General features: G+C 36.7%; 2 protein-coding genes across 2 annotated transcripts in view; one reads left to right on the top strand and one right to left on the bottom strand.

Moving 5' to 3' along the window:
- The window catches only part of CACNA1C (calcium voltage-gated channel subunit alpha1 C), a 456,585-nt gene extending 448,365 nt beyond the window's left edge, over positions 1-8,220 (bottom strand). The window contains exon 1 of the mRNA XM_041484502.1: positions 8,091-8,220. Coding sequence (XP_041340436.1) covers positions 8,091-8,220 — 130 coding nt within the window. The remainder of the gene's footprint in view (positions 1-8,090) is intronic.
- The window catches only part of DCP1B (decapping mRNA 1B), a 39,816-nt gene that overhangs the window by 4,096 nt on the left and 13,891 nt on the right, over positions 1-21,829 (top strand). Inside the window, exons 4-5 of the mRNA XM_041484503.1 lie at positions 18,600-18,666; positions 20,454-20,589. Of these exons, the coding sequence (XP_041340437.1) occupies positions 18,600-18,666; positions 20,454-20,589 (203 nt within the window). The remainder of the gene's footprint in view (positions 1-18,599; positions 18,667-20,453; positions 20,590-21,829) is intronic.

Below are 21,829 nucleotides of genomic sequence, written 5' to 3'. Positions count from 1 at the left end.
GGATGTTTGTGGTTGCCTGTAGGTGATGGGCTGAGACAGACAGAGAAAGTGTGTGTGTGTTTTCTGAATACACCCCAGTCACTGCTAGGAAGTCCCAGTGTAATATTTGTAGTCTTGATTTTCTGCAAAAAAATAAAGAAATGCAGCCAATCCAAACCCTGTGTTCTGCTCCAGCTCCAGAACACTGTTTCTTGGAGCACGATGGAAGGCAGTTGCTTCTCAGCTATTAGGCGTAACTCTTGACAACATAATGCTGAGTCTAATTTAAACCCTGCTGAAAGACAAAGTTATTACTTTGGGCTTTCTGTTGATATTGCATGATTATCTTTGCACAAGAATTAGCAAGTGTCAGGCAAGCTCAGAAATGAGTGGAAGACATGAGGAAGTTTATTTGTGCAGGCAGAGCTGCACACAGACTGTTACAATGTGCAGGGAGCAGTTGTAAATCCCGTTTGTAGATGTGCTTGGAAGCAGAGCTGTAGTACCTGATCTGGGCTTTGTCCTTGATGCATAAAAGCAGATTTCAGAAATGGTTTGTGTGAACTGTGATGCTCAAGTGTTCCCTCTGGATGAAGTAAAGGCAGAAGCAATCCGTGGCTTGCAAAGTAGCCCAATTTGATAATCTGCTAGACCTTCTTATTTCATAAACTAATTTGGAGTTGGGAAATAGATCAAGAGGGAATCCTGTTGTTCACACACACTATGTGGTAGAAGCAATAGAGAAAGAATATTCTAAATAGCCTAAAAGAAACTGCTATTTTTGAGACTATTTTCTAAGCTGACAAAGAATTGTAATTTTGGAAGGAAACTGAAAAGATTTGGAGACATCTCCAGGCTAACCTAGACTGGGCCAGACTTTAGGATTTTAAGTACTGTGACACCTCTTTATTCCATCTGATTTTAAAGGCTTTTTCTTATGTAGCTGTAATCTTGTTTAATCTCATTTTGAAACTTCATTAGGAGTTTATGTAGGTATATACCAATATCTACCTTTTGAAACCTGATCTCTTAATTTTTCATTTTTGTTGACATAAGTGGTATCATGAGTAATCAGAAGTTGTAATTATTTTGTGGTGACAGAAAATAAGTTTTTTGTCTAATTACTGCACATAAATTGTAATTTGTTTATTTTTTTACTAAGAGAAAAATCAGGGGTTGGGGGATGTAAGCTCTTTTTTACTAAGAGATGTGAAAATTCTAGATTTGCAGAGTCTCAAATATAAGTAGCAGCCTGTTCTTCTGAGCAGGATGTCTGGGTCTGTGGATCTGATTTTTACCAGGATTAGCTGTTTGATCTAGCCATGGGTAAATCTGTACCTCTTAATTGAATTGAGAGTTTGCTTGTCTGAGGGTAGATTCATGTTTGTTTTTGCTAAAAAAACCCCTATAAATTCTGTCAGTATGAGGCGAGTTCTGGTATAAGGTTATGTTACCCCTAGCTGTTTATCTTCCTGAAATATTCTTACAAAGGTTAATTATTATTTCTTCAAGAAAACTGAAGGTTTTGATACTTCAAAGCAAAAGCTGTTGTTTTCTCAGATTTTCATGAAGACATCTGTTTCCAGAGCAAACTGGAAGACAATTTTTACCAGCTTATTCGAGTTGTCCAGGTTCTCTTTAGGTCCCTACAGTTCATGTAGTGATTTCTTCACTGGGTTGCACATACACCTTTTGCCCTTTGTTCCTTATTTTGTATTTCAAAGCCTTTGCCACATGAAATGAAGGGATCTCCTCAACAATAAGTATGGGTTTTCACAAAGGTCTCATCCAAACACATCTCTTGAATTTTCTGTATGAATATTTTCTTGCTCTTGTACAACTTGCCTTCATAGTTTTTTGCAGAACTAAGGCTTGAGGCTTATTTTTAAATGAAGTTTACATACAAAACTGGGGTGTTCAGGCCCTTATATTGCAGTATTATTTTTATCTCCTGCTTTCACATACTAACAAGGAGTACTCAGTAATAGCTGTTTACTCTGCAGAACCCTGGATGGTTTGGCAGTACTACTTAACTACTTCTATCTGGAAACAAATTATCTTTTTCTAACATGTTGTTTGACTTGGTGACTTCTTAGGCTGCTTTTCATACATGTCTCCTTATCAGATCTAACAAAACTCACAATTTCCTCTGCATTTTTTATTGCTGGCCCTACTCATTGTTTTGTTTCTTCCAATATTCAAAATCCATTTTGTACATCTGAGTATCTGTGGCTGGTTGTATCACACAGTCTAAAATAAATCTTTCTGGCAGCAAAAGGTGGTACTTGTGTACTGGACAAGCCCAACAACATTTTGTGATATAACAGCTATCCTTTTGTAAAGCTTGATTTGTATCCAATATATGATCACAATACAAAAAACAAAAAAAATTCCAATATTGTACACAATAAATGTAAATTTTAGAAATGCTTAAAATAAGAAAGGTATAATTCATATTTTACTTTCTTTTTTCATATTTCTTTTATTGTTTCATATGATCCTGGTCATTAAGTTGAATTATTGTCTGAACACCATGTTGGAGGCACAGTCTAATTCCAGGACTTTTCAGGCTGGATTTGGGATCCATTTCAGTTAATGTTTGCTCTGATCCACTATTTCACAGCAAAGTTTTTTTTTTGGGAAATCTGTTAGGGTAGAGCTGGTATTATTCATTTCAAAGCCAGGAGGGAAGCTCGAATTACAGTTTTTAATGCCAGCAGAAATCTTTGTCCACCAAGGAACAGAAGGTTTATGGCTCAAACAGGCAATTTTCAATGTGACCTTTAAACTTCTGTAGTTAACTGCAGTTTTAGATGCTTGCTTTCTGAGAGCAAGACAGTAGTTCTGGTTTTGTTTAGATGGTCTAACAAATCTAAAAATTTCATGAGTTATGTATCTGACTAATCTTAACTACATAATGATTACTTTTTCATTAGTTTTTGGAGATAGTAATTAGGAAAACCAATATTCAGAGCTTGCTGCTTAAGCCTTGATGCTGATTGATATGAAATAGTTCAGAAGAAATACATAGCAGTAAATTATTGATTAAATTACCTTAATTTTCTCCCTTTAGCAGCTGTATAATAATTACAGCTATTCCCCACTCTCTACTGTACCAGGTGTTTTTGTCTGTGTGCTGGGTCTGGGAATTGTTTCTGATTTTCATTCATTTACCTTTTCATCACGGAATTCTGCTTTTGATGCTTATAGGCAACAGGGGGTTTGGGGAATATTAAGTTGCTTATCTCAGAGCTGGCTTCACCTTGAGCATTTTAGCTGCCAAGAACACAAGATCCTACCTTAAAATAGTATGCTAATTGTGACAATGATCTGATACAGGTTAATTGGGTGCTTTTATGCTATATTGAGTGGAAAAAGAAATTGTGTGACATGCCAACCAGTATTTCTCTCTCACAGTTTCTGTACCTATTTGGACACAGAAGTTACTTTTCACTTTGTGCCACACTGTAGCAAGGGCTTTGCTCCTGTCACCTCCTCAGCCTGAAATGGAGTAAAGCCTTCCTAGTGAAAGGTGTCTGCTGAATTTGGGCTTTTTTAGAGGTTTAGCAGGTGGTGCCAAAGCAGAGCAGACATGCCTGGTTTTGGCAAAGCTGTCCTGACACACGTGGTCTGTGCATAACCTTACACTTGTTTCAGTTTTTCACTTTAACCTGCTGCCATGTCTGTCAGAACCCTGAACATTTTGTATTATTTTCCCAGATTTCTACACCGCAGAGAAATCTGGTAAATGGGATGGGAGGGACAGGGAAGTTTGCCAGCTGTCTAAAGAAATTTTGTGGGTTTTATCTGAAGTTTGTGGGTTGGGGTTTTTTTCTTCCCCCATAGTTCATAATTATGTATGAAAATTTTACCAAATATATGCTTGGGGGCTAGTGCTTGTAAAATGTTTAGGAAAAGGTAATAGTGTATATTTTCCTCAAACTACTGTTTTTCATTCTTAGATTTTTACAGCATCCATGAGTGCTCTCAAATAGAGCAACTCATCTTCTTTTGAGACTGATTGTGGCTCACTTTAGTTCACCCTTCTAAGGAAATACATCCTGATAAAAATACAAATGGATTAGAAGTGTCCCACCTCTGCAGTGACCCTGCAAGTAGCATTTCTCTTGTAAAAAACATCTCATATTGAAGACTTTACAAGTTTACTTCTGAAGGGAAAAGGTAGGAAGCAACAAGAAGAGAATCAGAGTGATATGTAAAAAAGAATATATGATGAAAAACAATCCTCTTTTGGCTACCATAGTATATTTTTCCCCTTGAAATGTGTTCATAATCTACACTACATTATTGTGTAATACAGTATTTTAGACCTCTTCTTTATTATTTTTTTTTTAAATTTGAGAATGAAACCAGCATTTGGTGGTTAAATTTCCTTGTGTATATATTTAGACATGGCCTTCTGCATATTGACCAATAAACTACTCCTTGCTCAGTTGAAATAGGCAAAATAGATATTCCAACCTTTGTCTTTATGATGTAACAGAGTTTCTGTTTGATGTTTTTGGTTTGGGTAAAAATACCAGTTTAGAAAGGAGAATCTAATTTATCAGCCTCTGTCCTGCCAACATTCAGTATCAGGTCCAGAATCAAAACCCCAAAAGATGAATGCAGAAAATAGAAATGTGTATTCAATTGATTATTCCCCAAATGCTCATTCATCTTTCAGAATTTTGAAACAAATACCTGCAAATGTGTTTAACTTAGTCCAGTTTGTATTATGTTTTCTCTAAATGTCTCCAAATTGGTGGTCTACTGATTCAGAAATATTACATGGCTTTCTGTTGCTGCATCATTACACAAAATGCAGTGGTTTTGTCACAACTGAATAACTTAAAACCGTTTTTTTTGAGCTTAAGTTTGTTTGCAGAACTATTATTCTGGCCTGCTGCAACCTGCATGTTTTGTTTAAGAAAATATTTCTGTAGTTTAAAACCTTTTGAAAAGTGTCTGCCATTTTGAAACAAAAGCGCAAACTCCAACTGTAGAAATGCTAAGTAATTTTGGCTGAAGGGCCTTGCCCTTCTTAGGGATGTATTCTTCTCAAAACTGCTAAACAGTTTTGGGTAAAGCTGTTTTTAAAAAGTCTGCCTGGACTGACTAGTGCCATTTTTCAGAATACAAATGTTTGTTGTTTACCTGAAATTCTGTCCTTGGAGACACTTTTGTCTCAGAGATACAAACAAATCTCTCCTCTTTTCCATTCCAGTTTCTCTCCTTTGATCAGCATTTTAAAAATTCATTGTGTATCCAGCAAGACAGAACAACAGCAGAGGTCATGCTTATCTTCCCTGGATGTTCCTGGCCTTAAAGTGAAACCTCAGTTTTGCTGAGAGTGTTGGAATACTAACACTCTTGAGCATAGGCATTATTTTCCTTTTTTAAATTTCCAAAGGAAACACACAGGCTGAAAATGATTAATGTTTTTGTAAGAATTAATTCTAAACCCAGAAAATGAAGGATGCAGCATGAACTTTGTCATGTTACATGCAGTTTTTTTGGAAACCTGTTTAAGTTTCTGTCCAACTTAACTGTTTCATAGTTTGTAATCTGCAAATTTTCTTGGGAGAAGCAAGGAAGCTTCTTACTGCCTCTATTTATTTGATTCATAGTGATGATTTTTTTTCATGCAAGATGGCCTCTGGCACTCAGTTTATTGACTTCCTTGTACCTACGCTTAAATTACCTGTTCATAAACCAGTTTATAAAAATATAGATAAAGGCATTACTAATTTTCTACTACATTTCCCATATAGCTCCTGCCTTTGTGGTCTATACTTCAACTAACCAATGATTTTAATGTGCTTAGAAAATGGTAAAAATTACATCAGAATGTCAAGGAAAATAATAAACTGCCCCTTGGAAATAGTATTGATACCAATTTACATTTTTATCACTAAAACCATAAAATATGTGCATTTATATGTTAGGTTTTCATGCTTTCTGTCTCATTTTAATTTTCAAGGCTACCTGAAAATCTTTAATGCCTGCCTGCTGAGATATAAAAATATTATTATAACTTGATGGCATAAGTTAATAGTGCAGTCAGGGGTAGATGGACCTGCAGCAGTGCTGGTTTAAGGAAAGTGGGTTTTAACATCAGTGATTATGGTTTAGCAGTCAGGTTATTTGGCTTGCCTGTTCTAGAGTGCAAAACTACAGGGTTTGAAACCTGTGGCTAAACTCTACTTAAATCCATGGAAGAAGGAGTGGATTTTTAACCTAGGGAAGGGAACATGAAAATCAATTAAAAATAAATCAACTGAAAAAGTGCCATAGAATATAGTTTTTTATGGAAACTTGTAGTTGATCGTGATTTCTTCTTTCCCCAAGTGTCTCTCATACTGAAGCTGCCGCTATTCTGAGCAGACCACTGGACTAAGTGAACTGCAGAGTCCACAGCCAAACTAAAATATTATTGTGACTCTAGGAGTAGCAGCTATTAATTAATTCAGCTTTAGGGTGTGTGGGGTTTTTTTCTGCATATTGTGGAGAGTAAATCTATAATTTAGGTTTTTATGGTTCATATAAAAAAAAAGGAGGAGGAACTACAAAATTCCTTTTTGTTTGTTGTTTATAAAGCGAAATTGTTTGTACTAATAAGTATTTCTAAATTTAGTTTTTCCAGGGCTGCCTTATTATTCATATTTTCCTTTAAACTAAATACAATTAATGTTTTTCAGTGGAATTTGTAGACACCACTTCTGAAGGCTTTAAGTTTTAATTTTTGATGCGTAACACCACGTCCCCGTCACGGCGCTCAACTCAGCACAAATCTTTTCTATTCAGACTTTCTAAACAGGATGTTTTAGTTGTTTCTTCTTCACCCTTCCTACCCTGAGGATTCTGTGCCAATTGTGGAAGCCTCTGGCTGAGCAAAGCAAACAGGTTTTTGTTTGTCAAGTGGCTTTTTGCAGCTATAACCGTGATGACTGCAGCCCTCTTTTTGCTCTAATGTTGTTTTTCTGTTGTGTGTTGAAGGTGCTTAAAAAAAGTAAGGGAAAGAAATGCAGCAATGCTAATGTAGGTTTTCAGTTTCAGCCCAATCTGGAAGTCAGAGTATGCCATGTGAGAAGAAGCAGGCTAAGGAGCTAAGACAAAAAAGCTGTGTAGTTTTTAGATGGCTGCTAATTATTTTGTGTGTGGTGGAGCTGTATCTCAGCTTGGGCAAACTAATCAGTAGGAAAAGGGTATGGAATAGAGTTACAGCCATGTATCAAACATCCCACCTTAGGGGATGAGTTTCTGTATGGGATGGCAGGAGAGTAATGCTGCATATATCTGCTAGACACAGTCTTTGTTTCCCATTTATGGATGTCAGCATATAAGCAACAAATTAGCTTGTCTGGAGGTTTACTGTGGAGAGTGTAGTGCCAGTGCTGGGCATTCCTGACGTCTTTGCAAGATAAGATAGGCATATGATGCAGTAATGCTCAAGAGTTGGGCTTGCAGCAGATAATGATTTTTTTCATAGGGGTTATTTTCACGTGACTACCTGCATTACCCTCTGCTTCACACATCCCTCCTTGTACAGAATAAAATGGTAGGTGTTTCAGGAGCAGGGGAAATATGTATATGAGTGCCTACGTATTTCTCCTGCAAACGAGGATATTCCAGAGCTGGTTGCTTTTCACAAATCCCTTGTGTAACCGTCTTTGCAGCTTAATCCCTTCACATACGCACACACGTATTTAGTATTTTCAGCTTTCCTATGTTTTAACCTTCTTAGCCTCTTTGTCTACAATAAAAAAAAATTTCTTTCTTTATCCTTATACTTCCATTCCTTTTTTTTAATCATGCCACAGTGGAAACGGGAAAGCCATGTTCATTAGATGCTCAAAATACAATATATAACCAAGAGAAGCCGTCCATGTACTTAACTCCCCAGATCTGAGAATTACTAGAATTATCTAAATCCTGTGGTGGTGTGATCACACATTCAGGGCTTCCCAGTACATGATCACCAAATACTGCTGTGAGGTATTAGGGTAGTCTCCTACATTACACAGATTGCTCTAGTTAAACAGGAAGGCAACACTTACAGCAGCTCTGAGTACAGTTTCTGTGCACACGAGTGGGTGATGCTGTCTTACCTCCAGGTTTGATGTAGAAGCAGTTCAGCTGAGTTTCATGCACCAGCTTCCCCTTGTACTTGGCGTCGGGTTCCCCCGGCTGGTGGCTGGGCAGGGGGTGATACGCTTGCCGAACCAAGGCTTGAAACATTTTAAAATTCCAAGGAGCGTTGAAGCAGGTGAAGCTAAGTGTATTTTCTATAGATAGTGAAGGCACATTCCTTTTGGTTAATTTCCTTGCTTCAGGGTTATGTAATAGCCTTGTACAGAAGTTAAAACCTGACTATTGTTTTAAATTGCTGACAGTTGTATCTTCTAATCTAGGAACTATTTTCTAGCTCTTTGAAACTTCTTCAATATCTTTTGCATTCTCCTTCCTTTTCTTGCTGTTCACTCCTAATCCTTTGCTTGTCCTCTGTGCCTTATGCTCAGTTGGAGCCTCCTCCTCCCCCTGTCCGTTTTTCAGGAAAACTTGGATTGAGGAGTGAAGATAATGGGCGCCATCCACCCATCAGCTCATCACCTCAGCGAGCCATGACGATCTCTGGTTTCTGTATATCCACACGGGCTCCTCTGATAATATCCTCTTGTGCTTGAAAAAAATAGGTTTGCTTAGCAGAGGGTGGACTACACTCCTGACATAGCCAGAAAACTTCTCTTGGAATGTGAGCTTGCTTACTCACACTCTTTTATATGTGTGTGTATATATATATAAAAATATTTGTAACCTTCTCTCAAAACATGGAAGATAAATATGTGAGCAAGTGTATCCCACAGCACATATACAAGCTGCTCACTTCTGTCTAACTTTGATTTAATACAAGCTCTTGAGTGCCTCATCAGTGCTCTCTTTGTCAAAACAAACCTTAAATCGGCAGTAAAGAATACTTTTCAATTACAGGAGAGAAGAGGAAAGAAACCCTTCCCAAGTGTAAGATAGCATACCCTTTAAAGGACAAGGAATGTGTTATATACAGAAACATGGTGCAAGTGCTCCAGTGGAATTTCACTCAGGCTGCAAAGGGAGTGTTGCTTTTTTGTTTTAACTGCTTTCCAAACCAGTAACAGCGCTGGGCTTAATGCCTGCTGCCTGCTCTGCTTCCACGGCTGGGGCTGCAGCCCAGTTGTGGGGTTTGCATCAGGGCCTCCTTTCATGAAGTATAAAGTCTTCATCATGCATTGCTCAAAATCAATCTCAGAAAATACCCCGGTGGGGTTTTCCTGCTGGCATTATTATTTTGGACATACATATGCCCAGGACTTTTAGAGCCTGTTTTAATAATCCCTTTGCATAACAGAGGTATTTATTTACATGCATTGAACCAACCAGATAAATTCTGTAGCCAGGGAAAAAAAAAAAAAAAGTAATGTAGGTTCAGGTCAGAAGTCAGTAATAAAGGGACTAAGAAGATTCTGTGGATAATCTGCTGCTGCCCATTGTCTTAGACAGGATATGGACTTTCTGTTTGAGCTGTACCAATTCTTTTGGCTCTGTCAAACAAACTGCCTTTCTGTTAAATTTCAGTATCTTTTCCTAAACAACGTACAGTGTTAAATCCTCTACACAGGCAGGTGTAGCACCTCTCAATTAACAAGTTCATGAAATTTCATAATAATTAGAAAAAGGAGTGAAATGACATTGGAATTTTTTTTTTTTTTTTTTTATGAGTATACTATGTCTTACTGTAGGGCTTTGCTGCCTTCTGTTTATTGTTACCTGTTGTTTTTACTCTGGTTTTTCTCATGTGAATATTTCTCTTTCTAACACTCTTTAACAGAAAGCATTTGCACTGAGAGTTAAAAACTGAAGGAGGGGAGAGACTGAGGAAGCAGATGATGATTACCGTTAAGTTTTATTCCTAAAGGATTATGTATAAACTGGTAAAACCCTGCTGACTTCTGAAGCAAAATGAAATACACATTTTTACTTTGTGTGGAAATAATACAGTTGCTGCAGTGAAAATAGTCCCATGCAAAAATCCCGAATTTTTATTTAAATCTGACTGTATCTCTAGTCTATAATCAGGGATTCAGAGTTGTAGGGTACCTCCCAGTGCTGCTATTGTGAAATATCTAGCTGCTAATATAAAATAAATTTGATAAATGTGAAGGGCGTTGGTTTTTTTTTTTTTTCAGTTGAATTACAGGTTAAATAAGAAACTGTTTACTGCTTAAATTAAATTTCCTTGGTGACAAACTTGATCTTGGGGGTGCATTTTTTCTCTCTTTGTTCATATACACAGAATGTTCTGTATTCTTGCACACAGAATGTCTTGTGTGCAAGATTATAGAAAAGTCAGTAAACTTCTGACCACTAACTTCAATTGTTAAAATTTTAAAATAAATACAAATATGTTAATATAGAATAACAGTAATCAAAGGAAAAAAGCAACAAGGTACCTGAAAGGGGTGTATTTGTATCTTCATGGAAGAAATTACTAAATTGCAATTTCACAAGAAAACTGCAGGTGAAACATCAATATTAATACTTTAATGATCCTTCAGCTTTCAAACATGTAAAAATGCAGTGACCACATGTGAATGCTGAAGGGTTCAGGGTGAAATTTAGCTTGTGATCACAGTGTGAACCTACCCACAGTTTGCCTGTCATTCTGTGAGAACAGTGCACATCCTTTCTGTGCCTGTGAAATCGTGTTATATTGCTAAAAATTGTACTGCAAAGTTTCTGTCTGCAGCTCCACAGACAAGCAGATGTTACTGAAGGCAGTGTAACAGCTGACTGCAAGAGAAGGAATGGGTACAGAAGAGTAGAGAACTCTTCAGTGAGTGGACTGTAACCTGTTAACAGGCTGTGGCAAAGCAATAAAAGGGAATGCATAACATATGCTGTAAATATCAACTAAGTGTTTGAGATCTCAGGAGGAGTAGTTGACTTTTGCCTATTTCTATGTGGATTTTTTAAAATTATTTTTTCTAACCACTTTAGAACTAGAGATGGTGTAGGAAAAATGAAACAATTGCCTATCCAAAATGATGTTGTGTAGGGAGTATACAAATGGAAAAAATACAAAAATGGGGGGTTTAAAGTCTCTTGATTTTAGGGTATTTCTTATGTGTTGATTTTAGGGTATTTCTTATGTGTTTCTTGTTACAAGAACAAGGATATACAAGTAACTCAGCCTTTTATTGTTGCAGGCTAAGAACTCAGTCCAGATCTGCAAATGTATTTCCATTACTTAGGATCTGAAGGTATGCAGTGGAGAAATAAGAGATGAGATCACAACAGTCAGAATTAGAAACATCATGTATAGTTAAGGTTGCTTATTTTCTTCATAAAGCCCTTTCTGAAGTTGTTCATTATTTTGTGGGAGTTAAACCATTTGGAGTGACAGCTCATCATACTGATTATAGTAAAAATTCAGGTTTCAGGAAAAAATGACATCTATTGAACATCTATTTGAGGTTAAAATAGTCTCCTCTTTTTTTCCTTCTCTTCTAATATACTGGAAAATGGCATTGTCAGAGCTGGGAAAACTATTTGACCTTGAACTTAACTATAGCTGTGGAATTAGAGGTGTACCTTTGGCAGGTGCCTCAGAGATGCACTTTAAAAATAATTGGGAGCATATTCTTAGATTGGACTAAATTATAAATGAAAACTTTGCTCTGAGAATCCTGGTGACTCCTCTACCAGCTGTGTGTGTCACAGGCAGCAGAGCAGCTCTTCCCTGTGGGACTGCAAGCCCAGATACTCCACAAGAAACACATGGAAGCTGCTGCTTTTCTTAACATAGTGGGGCTGGAAATTGAGACACTGAAGGTAGCTCTCCTTTCTGTTCTTTCCAATAAAAGCAATTTTTTTGTTGTCTCCAGGTTGGAAAAGATGTGTTGTCCCCTTCTTGATTGAGCAGTGTTCTCTCTGCTTTTTGTGACTACATAGGAGTGAAGTGCACAGACTCAAGAAAAGGTTTCTAGTTTAACCTCTTCCACTTTTGACAGTCTCATTTTAGTATATGCCTTTCTTGATGGAAGGTATAGATTTATATTTAGCCTAGATTTGTGTAAAGCAGTGTTGTGTCCTGCTCAGGTGATTTCTGTAGATCAGGGCCTGGCTTCATTTTGGTGTGTTGAAGACATGTTTTATTGTTTGCTTTAGAAAGTGAGCAGAGAATATAGAGCACAAGTAAGCTAAAAAATAATCCTTCCAGGTGTTGAGGAGTTGCATTTGTTTTCCAGTAAGCCTTTCTCTGATGGATTTTTATTTCACAGGAGCCCTGCTTGTGCTGAATGAGGATATTTGGATGTCGTTTTTAGCTTATGGAACTCTCGTCTGACGGGGACATTTTGGAAGTCTATTGTGAAATAGTAACGGGAACCATTTGTTATTTAAGAGAGCCTATTTATAAGAAAAAATATTTAAGAGCAACTTGTTATTTAAGAAATTGATAGCCTGGCATATACAGCCATCCTGCCTTAATTTCAGTGTCACACACCATCATGATTTAAAAATTATTTGGAACTGATGATGCAATGGCAAGAGGTGTGACTGGAAAACCAGTGGTGTGGGGGAAAAATACATTATCTAAGCCAGATGGATCATAACATAGATGCTATTCCTGTGTCAGGACTAAAAATTTCTTGTAGCATCAACAGAAGGCATGTTTAAGGGAAATCTTGCAAATACATTTTGCATTTGGGCTCTTTTCCAAAAAAAGTAAAGAACCTGCTGATGGACTCTTACATCTGCTGAGCTTTATGGAAATAAGTGCATCAATGAGCTTTAAATTTTCCTGCAGTACTAACAGAACTTCAGCTTTGAGGCCATTTAGGGGGCTTTCCAGTGACCCTATTTTGTTTGACAGCTACACAGTTGATTTTTCTTCATAAAAATTTCTGATAAATTTGGATGAAGAATCTGCCTGAAGTCAGTTTCTCACAGTAGAGTCATAGACATGATTTATTAAACCATCCACCATGTCTGTGCTGTCCTTTTTTTTGCCTCATGAAACCAGAAATATTTACTGGCTCTATCTGGAAGTCTGCAAATTGGTCCCCCAACTTTCACAACTAATAGATGATGGTAGGAATATTTCAGGGTCCATTTTATTAACAAAAATTTTGTCTTGATTTTTAAGGCATAGTTCCAAGAACAATTAAACAGATGGTGGTGACGAACTTATTCTTGACTTCAGTCATGTTGCCAATCACTGCCCACTCTCAAAACCATTTGCTTTTGGGGGAAGGGGTCTGGAGGGGCTTTTTCATTTTGTTGGGGGTTTTGTTGTTGCATATTTTGTGGTCTGGTTTTTTTGGAGTTTTTTTAAACAAAATTTTTTTAACAGTTCCCTCCTTAGTTGAATTCCACTGGTTAAGCTGAAAAATGGCCATGTGTAATCATTGCTTTGCATCGACATGTCTCTGAGTAGGATTCTTTCTCCTTTAACAACTGGTTTGGATGTTTTTTAGGGGATTTTTTTCTAGCTTGCTTGTTCATATATAATGTTTTAAACATTTGAGATAATGGAAATACCAAGTCATCCTTTTCCCTGTCTTTGTTAACAGTTCTCCAAATAAGTGGATCAGGAGCTTTATCAACCTTTAAATGAAAGGACAAGTGTCTGATAGTTTAACAGGTAGAGCCTTTTCAGAGCTTTTTAGGAATTTAGGTTAAGCTCATAGCAAAATACACATTTTTGTTGTTTGAAAAACTCTTACCTTGCTTCAATTTATTGAGTTTTTTATGCCTGAGGAATCATTAAAATTTTGACTTCTCTTTAAAATCTTCCAGAAATACCAGGATATAGCCAGAGAGAAATTTCCATTATTTAGAAACAAATGAATGCAACTAATACATATTTTGTATTGTGCAGCTTTGCACAATGTTGAGAAGCAAGAGGCCTAAAAATTGCAGTCCTGTTGATGAGCCACATTTCTCTCAATATGTTATAAGAGGATACAATTTAAATATTTTTCTAGTGTTTTGGGTTTAAGTATCTAAAGAGCAAAATTTTGTGTTTGAAAGAATTTAAATCCTGCTTAGAGCTAAAAGAACTTTAAGACTCCTAAACTAGGAAATACCAGAGTTAAGGCTGGTTGTGCAATCTCTCTGTTTATGGACTTTTATATTGTGTGGTTTTCTTCTTTTGCAATAAGGACTTTGTTTCAGCTATCAAACAGTTGGAGTGGTGCTCACATCGAGAGGCTACTCAGTATTCTGGTTTTTTCCTCATTACTCATGCATGGCCTTTGTTATATGCCACTGGAGTTCTGCACTAGAGTCAGAATTACTGGGTTTTCATATTGTTTTCTCCAATAATCAGCACTATAAAAGCTGGTAACTCATGAACAAAGAGAACTGTTTTACCTTGCTCAGATTATAAATATTATTCTTCCCATTTCACAGATTGGGATCCTAGGGCAGAGTAGTTACAATTAGCATGGAGTGTCTGACTTTAGTTACTGAAGCCAAATTTTTCCAATGCATTCATTATTCATATGTTAAAAAATACTTCTTACAGACTTGGATTGGGATGATTGGTGTTTTTGCAGGCCACACACTCAAGTCTTGCGCCCAAGTCTAGGATCTTGACTCAACCACCGGGAAATGAAGCACACACAGCCAGTGCAGCCACTTCAGATAACATTTCACAGCTTGTGTATCATTGCATAACATCTCTGGGATGGAATTCAGCTTTCCAGGATAGTGTGCAGCTGTCTGTGCTCAGGTTTTTTTTATATTTTTCCCTTGTTGCAGTCCTAAACATAGCAGCGTAAAGGTGTCTGCCTGCCTTGCAAGACACGGATACAGAAACTTCTTTTTAACATAGCCAAGTGTGGATTTACATATTCAGGAGCAAGAGTCTAGACTGTACATAGAGCAAAATACCTTAAGAAGCATGGAATCAAGAATGAAACACAAAAATTTCAGATTTGGGGTTTATTTATTTATTTTTAATACCAGCAAGTATAAAACATTCCTAGGTACAGGGGAATCTCTAGTAGTTATTTCTGTATCCGTTTTTACCAAGCTGAAAGAATTTATGCAGTCTATGGAGGAACAGCTTAAAAATCACGTGTTGCAGGTACACTGAAACAAAAGCTTTCATAATGGAAATGTCTATTCAGAATACAAAAATCTAATCACTAGGATAATGAAGAGGAAAAAAAATAATTCCAGAAAATGCCTTTCTTTTTAATAGAATACTTAACACGAATGATTGAAGTTGATAAGAAATTCTATATTATCGTAATAACTAAATTAATGTTTCAAATATTGAGAGGTTAGAAGTTGTTATCTATAATTCTGGAAGATAGCAGCTGTCAGCTTCTGCTTATAAATAGTATCAAGTGTTCTAGTGTTTGTGAGGACAGGAGAAATCCGTAGCCAAAAAAATGAAAATTGTAAGGCGGAAGCTTTCGAATTGGCTCTGAAGTCGTGATTTAAAACTTAAATAGTGTCCTTCCTGAAATTCAGTCGCTGGGCTATTAAAGGAGCCTCACAGATTTGGGTAAAATTTTTCAGTTTTGATTTATGAGTGGCCTTTTAGAAATTCTAAAAATTCTAAAGACTGATACCCTTAATAATTTCAGTCACTTAATTTAAGTAATTTATTTAGCTTCCCATTCAATGTTAATTGGATCTTCCTGATTTCATAGCTGCATTATGTCATAGTATTGTGTAATCTTGTTAACAACATTGTAATTTTGGCAGGTTTTTTTTTCTTTTAATGTCATCAATGCATTACTTGACTTTGATTTTATTTTTTTCTGTTTTTTACAATAATCTCTTCTTACATAACGTTATGGTTGAGCCTAAAGTGCCTTAATATTTCCTCTTCTGTTTGGCAGTAGAAAAATTTGCTTTGTGTCTCTGATGTTTCGTGATTCATTTTTAACATGAACATGAAATTACCACTCTACACATGATACTTAGATGTGGAATTCTATTTTGTCAGTCTGACAGAGTGGGAAGGCAGATAAAAGTAATCTGTTTATGTTTAATCCTGATAAAACAGGCAGTGTTTTCATGCTGGTAGAAAGCTTGCAGTGAAATTGTATTGGGTGTCTGTGAGTGTGCCAGGTTCTCAGACAGTTACAGGTTATCAGCTTAGGTTCTCATTCTAGTTGTGGGGTTTTATGTGTTGCCACACACATAAGAATTTTTTTTTTTCATTTTGTCTTCATCATTAATCAAGACGGAGGCCATCAATACTCATTCTTACTATGTACACTTTTTTCTCTTAAATACAGATTATAGGACAATATAGTACTGTAGTGTGAATTTATGCCATGGTTACTTCAGGTATCTCAGATTTCCACAAGTTGCTGTGTTCTCTGGTCCCTCATTCTCACATGCATAAAAGAGTTCGGGGTGTGTTGTGCTGTCACAAGGTCAGGGATTGTTTCTCAGCGTATTTCAAGTGTTCATCTCCTCTGGACAGATGGGAGCAGTGTGGAAGGAAGAACAGTAGGACTGTCCACTTCTGAAAGGTTTCACCACTTCACTGATTAGAGTGAGCTCTAAGCTCAGAGGATGCTGAGCTTTGCTCTTAGCTTGCTTTCAACTGTGCTTCCTAATTTGCGTTGGAAATAGCATTTAACCAAGGGGAGAAAGTACATGTGGGTGGGTTTGAAGTTCAGCTAAACTCTAGGCTAAATGTCTCTGGATCTGCAGTATCCTAACTTAAAACTGGAGTTAAGATGGGATATGTTGTTGGATGGTGGTGTGGTTTGGTTTGGTGGCACAGACTCAATGTCCTTGTTCTGTGACTCAAGTAGGTTTGTATTTGTTGCAATTGTATTTCGAAATATTATGTGAAATCTGAAATCTGTCATTATTCTGGTTATCAGTTTACTTGTGTTGTCACTGAGGTGAGGTAAATCAACAGCAGAAGCAAGCCAGATTGAGTCTTGCAGCTTCTAATGGCCAGAAGCAGTTTGGCATTTCCAAGGGACTGTCAGCTTTCAGATTTATTAGATATTCATCAATAGTCTGTGACATGTCTGTTCTCTTGGCCAAAGGTGAAGCTGTCCAACCTGTGCTGCATAATTGATGGTGCCACCAGCTGTGGTAGACATAAAAGAAATTTGGGAAGATAGAGCAGATGGCCAAAATTTCATCAATACTCTTCTCCACTGGAGATTCTTTTATAAAGAATAAGAATCTTGATTAAAACAAATTTGGTTTGTCTGGGATTCTCAGTCTGCTTGCTATGCTGTTGCATTGAAGAATGTGGAGTTACTTGTGATTTGGACAAAATTTTAAATGTGTTTCATGAGAAGGACATGGAATTTTGCATAACAGGTCAGTGTTCTGGAACCTTACGAGTTGTTCACACACTTTTCTACAGGTCCACAGTTTATTATTGCACACCCTTTGGAATATGCTATAACACTAATGTGGATTTGAAATGCATATTTCAATATTTCTGTTAAAATAACTGAGATTACTTGTGCAGTTCAGCTCTTACCTTGCACATTTGTAGAATCACTGGTGCATGTTATGTTACCTGCCTTTTTTAGGTGAATAACAGAAATCATCACACTTTTCAATAATCATAAAAAGGACAGTGCATATTTTAAAAGTTAATTTTTGTATGGCTACGGGATGTCTGATTTATGAGATATTTTAGACTTTTTGCCAATGTGCTGTGTATTAAACAGTTGGGACCATTTTTAGTTCTACAGAAGACAACACACAGGTTTAAATTTGGGGGGGAATGGAGAAAATAATATACTCGTGTCTTGCAAGCAGCTGTACATTCATTTTCTTTCCAAACATTAGCAAAGCCAAGGTACACTTCCATATGCCACAGGTTTGGCTCTGTGGAATTGAAGGAATTATTGCTTTTGGACTCTCCTAATATTAGGAATTATTACATCATCAGGGTCAGTGTTGCAATAGCTTCTGAACAGGTGCTCAACCCATGTCAGATGAAATCCGTTTTCAAATGGAATGTAGCCACCACTCTGTTGGAAGACATGGTAGGAACTGCCAGCTCTTGGTAAGGTTAAGAGACAGCTCTTGCCTGCTGTAGGGTAGGGAGGGAAGGAGGAGGAAACCCAGGATCTCCTACAGAAAACAACAGGCAGAATTATAGCAAATCTCCAGGGAGATAGAGATGTTCATCCTACTCCACCAGTTCTGATGCTCTATAAGATATACCTGAACAATCTTTGAAAACTAAACAGATTTTCCTACTTCCATATGCGTGCAATGTTCCCTGCAGCATGCTGGTAGTGGAGTCTAATGGATATGACAACTGAAATAAAGGACAGAGAAAAAGGTTTCAAAGAAAAAACCCCACTGGTTTAGTGTTCTGAAGAAAAGGATCAAATATCTTTGCCTTAATTGAATATTTAAGAGCTTGTAATTTAAATGCTTGGAGATGTGCCTTTGATCTTTTTTGATTTTATAGGATCTGAGGTGTCGTTTTGTGTTTCTAGATGGGGAAAACATAAGATAAAAATAAATTTTAAGGTTAATTTACAGGTCATGTGTAAATATCTACCAGGAAGAACTGCTCTTTGAGAAGATGCTCATAGTTTGTGTTTGATGTGCATTTACAGTGTCCATATATGGGATTTGGTTTTATGATAAGGAAGAATGCCAAAGAATTGCAGAGCTCATGAAAAAGTAAGTGATGGGTAAACAAGTCTTCTGTGCTTTTTTATGTGTGTTTTTTGGTACATATATGCACATGTTAGGGTTTTAGGATTATTATATTTTTCTACTTTCAGTTTACAAATTTTCTTGCAAGTGTCAAGCCTGCATTTCATAAAATCATAAATAAGTCACTGTATTGCAGTAATTTTTCCTAATTTGTAGTGCAGCTCTCCAGCTACATCAGAATGTACCAGTTGATATGATTTATTTCCTGATGACTCAGAGACCTATTTTGAAGAATTTTATTATTTGGGGGTTTAATATATTTTTCAATTTGGGAAGATTTTATTTTTTAATTTTGTTACCTTTCTTGCTTTTTCCTCTTATCAAGGTAAGTGCAGGATATCATGAGGGCATGATGTACTAATACAATTTCTATGGGTTTTGTCCTGTTTGTACATCATGGCTGAATTCCTGCTTCCTCATTTCGTAGCAATAGATACAAAATTCACTTTGTTTTTGGCATTTAAAGCAAGACTTCAGTTAGCTTTTAAGTCATTGCTTTCATGCACATAAAAATGTGTTTTTCTAAAAGTTAAAGTTTAATTTTGCAGTCTAGCCAGAGGTGAAGATTTCACACAGAACTCTGTTTTCAGCTGTATTTTAACCTGAGGATGTCATATGGGTAGCTTTTTTTAGTATCACTCTTCTTGTGTCCAGGATGGACAGAACTCATTTTTCTGCACTGTTTGCAGGGACCCTATTTTTAAGGACTATGTCCAGCAGGTTTTCCTGTTTGCTTGGAGAATGAAGGGGCTAGAGTTCTACAGATTTTATCAACATATGCAATCTGCATTTTTTAGAGCTATAATGTGGAGGATGTAGTAAAGGGGCTGGCTAGGAACAGGCAGTGATTGGCTGTTCCAGCTGCCTGTGGTATATAGGGTTAGACACACCAGATAGGATTTGTGATAAAATACTGGATGGGAGGGTAGTCATCTTTCCTCCATATATCCTTTTTTTGAAGTAATACCTGCTGCTTTTCATTTTGCAGTGACAAAACTGTGTGAAAAGCAGACTGTGACAGTGGTGGAGTTTCGTTCAGTGGGGTTTGTTGGTTTTCTGTATATCCTACAGCTCTAAAATGAGTCAGCTGTGACCCAAGAAATAATTGATGGGGATGAATTTACAGAAATAAACAATGAACCCTAGGAAACCCAGGTTTTTGACAGCTCATTTTAGTTAACTAGCTCAAGTTTCGGTTGGTGGTGATTAGGTGCTCTCAAACTGGTAATTTACTACAATAAAACCTAGTTTTCAGAGGATTCATGCAAATGTAAACCATGTGTAGTGGTTTATAATAGCAGTATTTCATATAGATAAAAAATACCCTGTTGCTCAGCCAATTGGCTGTGTGTTTTAATTCTCAGCATTCTACAATAATAATAAAACAGCTGGGGCAGGAAATTGGTCATTTGCTAGTACTTAATGCCTGATTTGTGTGTGTGTTTGCCATCCTCCACCACCAGCAGAACTGAATAACACTATAAATTCCCCGCTCCTTCTGGGTATAGAAATTGTGACTCAGTTATGGAAATTTTATTCTATGGTCTAGTGTATTCCAGATTGGAGAAAATTAATCTTATGTCAAATTACGATTTTATAGAGATCTTTTAATAGCAATTTTTTTACTGCACATTTTAATGTAGACGGGGAAAGACAAATATTTGAGTTTCAATTAAGTATTATACAGTAATTGTGGTTAAGTTTTTATATTTTATTTGTACTTTTTTCTCATATATCTTCCCACCTTTCAGCCTAACTCAGCAGGAACAATTCAAAGCACAGCAGGGCACAGCAACAGGGGTGTCCCCCATGATCATGAATTCTGCTAATAACAAAGAAGTGGATATCTTAAGGATGCTTACCAAGGCCAAAGATGAGTATACCAAGGTGAGACTTGCTCCCACTTTACATTATGAAACATAAAAGGTTTTGGATTTTGAACAGTTCTACTTAAAGTGATTTTAGACAGTGTGCTCTCTCATTTTGTGTAGAAGTGGCTGGTTAAAAATGTTCTGACAGAATTTGCTAAAAATTTAAAACAAATTAATGCTGTCAATAACAAGTTCTGGAAGGAGAATGTGGATATGATTATTTGTTGAATAGTAGAGGCTCAGAGCAAGTATAAATTACCTTTCATTCTGGCCCTTAGAGCTCTTGTGCCTATTGAGGAGCACCTGCAAGCTGTGCCCTCTTTCTGGGTGAAGTATTTACCTGGTGATAGTTTCTGTGGTTTGTACAAAGCACTCAGTTCAGGAGATGTTTGACAGCGAAGTTACTGCTTTTAATTGTGGTTGTTAGCTCCTTTCAGGCACTAATGGAAGGAAATGAAAAGGTTGAAATGTAGTATGATTTCAGCCCGTGTGCTGCTTTGGTCTTCTGAGGCTTCTAAATAAAGAAGTAACTAATGGACTAATAATGTTCTCTATTATTGAGCAATCAAAAACGTTTTACTTTGGGGAATAAAAATCTAATAATTTTAACTATCCATATATAAGCTGCAAATTGTTACAGAGCCTGCAGGTTCCTGCTGCTGTTTCCTGTATTGCTTATGTGCTGTCATGCAATAATAGAGCTCCTAAGTGTTCCATAAGAGTCTGGCAATGTACATATATCTTAACTTTTTATCTCCTTACATTACTTATGTTTATATTTTCTGAAATGTAGCTACTAATAAAATCCTCAGAAAGATGATAGCAAACTGTTTGAGCTAGGATGAAATGGAGCCTTTTTTATTGTGTATAGTTGAAGCTTGGGGCCTTTGTATTTTCTGTAGTAGAGATTTACTGTATTATAGTGGACAAACACTTCCAAACCTGATATTTTTCCTATCTTTTAATACTGAATCAGTATCTAATCTTGGCATCAGAGAGTATGATTTGAGATGTTCTGAAATGTTTAAGAGGTTTTCATTAGATAACCTTAAAAATACTGCAAATGGAAAACTGGAAAATATTAGGCTGTCTTCAGATTCTGTGAAAAGAGGGTGATAAATCTAAAAGATGTTACCTTCCATTTCTGTATTAGCACACAGAAATCAAGACAAAGGAGAGGAAAGTCTGTTGTTTAAATAATAGCTTTTAGGACTCTTTTCCCTTTAGAATCTTTTGCAGATTTGCTTCTTACTTTA

The sequence above is a fragment of the Pyrgilauda ruficollis genome, unplaced genomic scaffold (genome assembly GCF_017590135.1).
Source record: "Pyrgilauda ruficollis isolate IOZ18807 unplaced genomic scaffold, ASM1759013v1 scaffold66, whole genome shotgun sequence".
Classification (NCBI taxonomy): Eukaryota; Metazoa; Chordata; class Aves; order Passeriformes; family Passeridae; genus Pyrgilauda; species Pyrgilauda ruficollis.
Note: the sequence above shows the minus strand (reverse complement) of the source record. Positions and strands in the feature narration are given on the sequence as shown.